This window comes from Hibiscus syriacus, unplaced genomic scaffold (assembly GCF_006381635.1).
Source record: "Hibiscus syriacus cultivar Baekdansim isolate YM2019G1 unplaced genomic scaffold, ASM638163v2 tig00110622_pilon, whole genome shotgun sequence".
Lineage (NCBI taxonomy): Eukaryota > Viridiplantae > Streptophyta > Magnoliopsida > Malvales > Malvaceae > Hibiscus > Hibiscus syriacus.
In genome coordinates, this window is record NW_024062803.1 from 382,285 (window position 1) to 385,671 (window position 3,387).

The 3,387-nt window shown below is 34.5% G+C and overlaps 1 protein-coding gene across 1 annotated transcript; it reads left to right on the top strand.

Annotated features, from left to right (window-relative positions):
• Window positions 1–671: 671 nt before the first annotated feature.
• LOC120136297 (abscisic acid receptor PYL3-like) lies at window positions 672–1,774 on the top strand. The gene is made up of 3 exons (XM_039152368.1): window positions 672–834; window positions 1,068–1,283; window positions 1,385–1,774. The coding sequence occupies exons 1-3, from the start codon at window positions 709–711 to the stop codon at window positions 1,601–1,603; spliced, it is 561 nt and encodes a 186-aa protein (XP_039008299.1). The 5' UTR covers window positions 672–708; the 3' UTR covers window positions 1,604–1,774.
• Window positions 1,775–3,387: the final 1,613 nt, after the last annotated feature.

Below are 3,387 nucleotides of genomic sequence, written 5' to 3' on the forward strand. Positions count from 1 at the left end.
AGTCTAAAGAATAAAAATATGAGAACAAAATAATCTCACATTGCTAAGAAACAAAGAAGCGCATCACAACTAACTTCTATAAATAATAGAGGTAATTTGACATTCAAAATCATGGAGCCTTTTGGTGAGCATTGAGTGAAATATTATTTCACTTCAATCAAGCTCGAATTTTAGGCTTCAATCGAGCTTCTAATTTTTTTTTGAGTTCAAGCCTTTTTGAGTTCAATTTCAATATTATATTTCGAGTTTGAGTTGAACTTGATAATTTTTAGCTTGTGAGTTTGAGTTGAGTTGAGTTTACTTTTAAAGTTTTCAAGTTCGAGTCGAGCTCAGCAATACTCTAGTTCGATTTGGCTTGTTTAACAAACGACGTTGTTTAATTTAATTTAAAAAAAAAAAAAAAAATCCCGGGTTTTCTTGTTTTTTGATTTTCAGTCGGTCCGGTTCGAACGATTCAGCAGTTCTGGCCGGTTCACTAATAATGGTTCTGGCCGGTTCACTAATAACGATTCAACCAGTTTAAATTGAACCAGACTAAACAACCGTTCTCAGTTAAACCGATTAAACCGGCCGATCCGATTCGGTTTTCAAAACAGAGACCTTTTGTGTAGTCCCCTCCCTCTTCCTTTTTCTGTAATTTTTTCCACCTTCTAGTTTATATAGGCAGAATCGAGGTATATTTGTTCACTGATCAGATCAGAAAAAGGAATGAACGGTGGTGATGCTTACGGTATCATGGAGGCGCAATACATAAGGAGACATCACCGGCACGACATCAGAGACGACCAGTGCTCCTCTGCTCTTGTCAAACATGTCAAAGCTCCTGTTAATCTCGTATGTTTTTCTCTCTCTTTCTCGCTCTATGTCTTTTCATACCTTCTTTTCTTTTTTTGGCTCCCGGATCTGCTAAATTTATGTTCATGTCTGATATTTTACAGAAAAATAAATAATTTGGGAGTATTTTTTGTAAGAAAAAACAACTGCTTCAGTACTGGTTTTAGTTTTTTTTTTAATAATTTTATTGCAATTAATAATAGTGGTTATTTATTTGATTAATATTATGAAAGGTATGGTCATTGGTAAGGCGGTTTGATCAGCCGCAGAAGTACAAGCCGTTTGTGAGCAGGTGCATAATGAAAGGGGACCTCGGAATTGGTAGTGTTAGAGAAGTCAACGTTAAATCCGGCCTTCCGGCCACCACCAGCACCGAACGATTAGAGCTTCTTGATGACAAAGAGCACATTCTCGGCATCAAAATCGTCGGCGGCGACCACCGTCTCAGGGTAAAAACAATATAACAATTATTCTTTCTCCTTTTACTTCATTTTACCCCTTTGTTTCAACTCGAAAGGTTACGGATTTTATTGACTGTTTGTTCTGGCAGAATTATTCTTCAATCATAACGGTCCATCCAGAGGTTATAGAAGGAAGGCCGGGGACAATGGTGATAGAATCATTCGTGGTCGACGTGCCAGAAGGGAACACCCAGGACGAAACTTGTTACTTCGTGGAGGCTCTTATCCGATGTAATCTCAAGTCATTAGCCGACGTTTCGGAGAGGATGGCCGTCTTGGACCAAACAGAGCCTATCAACCGATACTAATTCATAAATTTTGATGACCACTAGCTTCAATGGACAATATTTAACAATATGGGGTTCCTTTTTTTTCCACTGTTAATGTTTTATGGCGTTCTGGGTTTCGTTATTATGGTGTTATATATGTAAATATCTATGTAATATAAAAAATGATGGAGGCTTTTATCGTTTTATAACAGTTCTGCTCCTTTTGCCTTCGTTTTATGCATATTTGTGTGTTTTTCTTCTTCTTAGGGTTAACCATTAAGGTATGTTTTTTTAGTTTAAGTGTATAATTGTTGAGTTCTCAGCCGTTGAATTTGAGTGCAGAGAGTGCCAAGTAAAAAAGGTCGCATTTTGAGTCATAAAACAGAAAGCAGTACGCTAACTCAAAGATCATTTGTGACGATTTCTTATTAAGTTTTTAAAGAGTTTAGACCTACCACGCTAGAGAAGTTTCTCGGGTTTAACCAATCACTCAATCTTTGCTGACGTGGAACTTCCAACACGCACCCAAGTTAAACTATGTTTCGTTTTTCCATCAAAGACAGCATAGCTTCTAGATGTTTTTTGTTAACGAATTGTCCAATATGATTCTGCTTCCATTGCCGGTATAATAGAATGAGTTTCAGGTTAACGTAATTTTCTGGACCGAAGTGGTGGCCTTGCAGCTACCATTGACCTTTACACAGGATTTCGCATGATGGTTTCTGAGAGTAGATACTGGAAGCCATTAACAAAGGCTGAATGTTCTGTTGTATTATTGTCAAAAGGTTCAAAGAAGGACGAAGAAGCCTCCTTGTTTGAGACCGAGAACTCGCAATCTTAAGAGAGATTTGAAACCACTCATTCCTGCCGCCAGCTTCATCAGAGTAGTAAGCCCTTTCTCTTCTTCTCTGGTGCATGCAGGTAGATACCTTATTGGAACTAGTTTATTGTCTCCAATGCGTTACATATGCAGTGCTGTATAGTTGCATCCATGTATACAGATAGCAGTTATGGTCCAATGTAATTTTGACTCCGAAATATTACAATTGGCTAACAATTAATTCCCCCTTGTGATTTATATAGATAAAAAAAATCTCCCTTGCGACTTGCCAAACAAGAAAAAAGCCCTTCTGCAGGCATTATCAAAAAGCAGGCATCGAATTTTGGAACAAAAATAGTCTGCTGCTTTTATGTACCCTATGTGTGCCCCCTCCAATAAAAGTTTGCCATATAGCATAATTAATACTAATAAAATATAGTCTTTTGATTTCTCCATTCTTTTCTTAATTGTTAACCGTAATCGTTATTCAATATAACCATTACACTTAACAGGTTAATTAATCGAACCGTGAATATTAAATGATTTCGGTTAATCGAACTATTAAAAATGATGGTTAATGGTTAAGGTTATGGTTATTAGTTTTGATAAATGGTTAACCACTGTTAACCGTTAAGAAATTAAATTTCTAATTTATTATATTTTTACACAAATAACTTAATATAATTTTCTATTATTTATAATATATATATAATAAAATTTGTATACAAATAATTTAATATGTATATATTTTTATCATTTTTAATTTTATTTCTTTGAAAATATAGAAATATTCTTATACCAATATAATTATGTGTTTATTGTTAAGTACTAAGATATTTGGAGATATACATAATTATAATGATGTAAGTATACATTAAGTGCTACAATTTTTATTTTATTTACTTATATCGGTGTAAATGTGTGTTAAGTTATATATTTTTTGTAGTATGAATTATAAAAAAATTGATAAATAATTGTAATAGGTTAATGTAATACCCCAAAT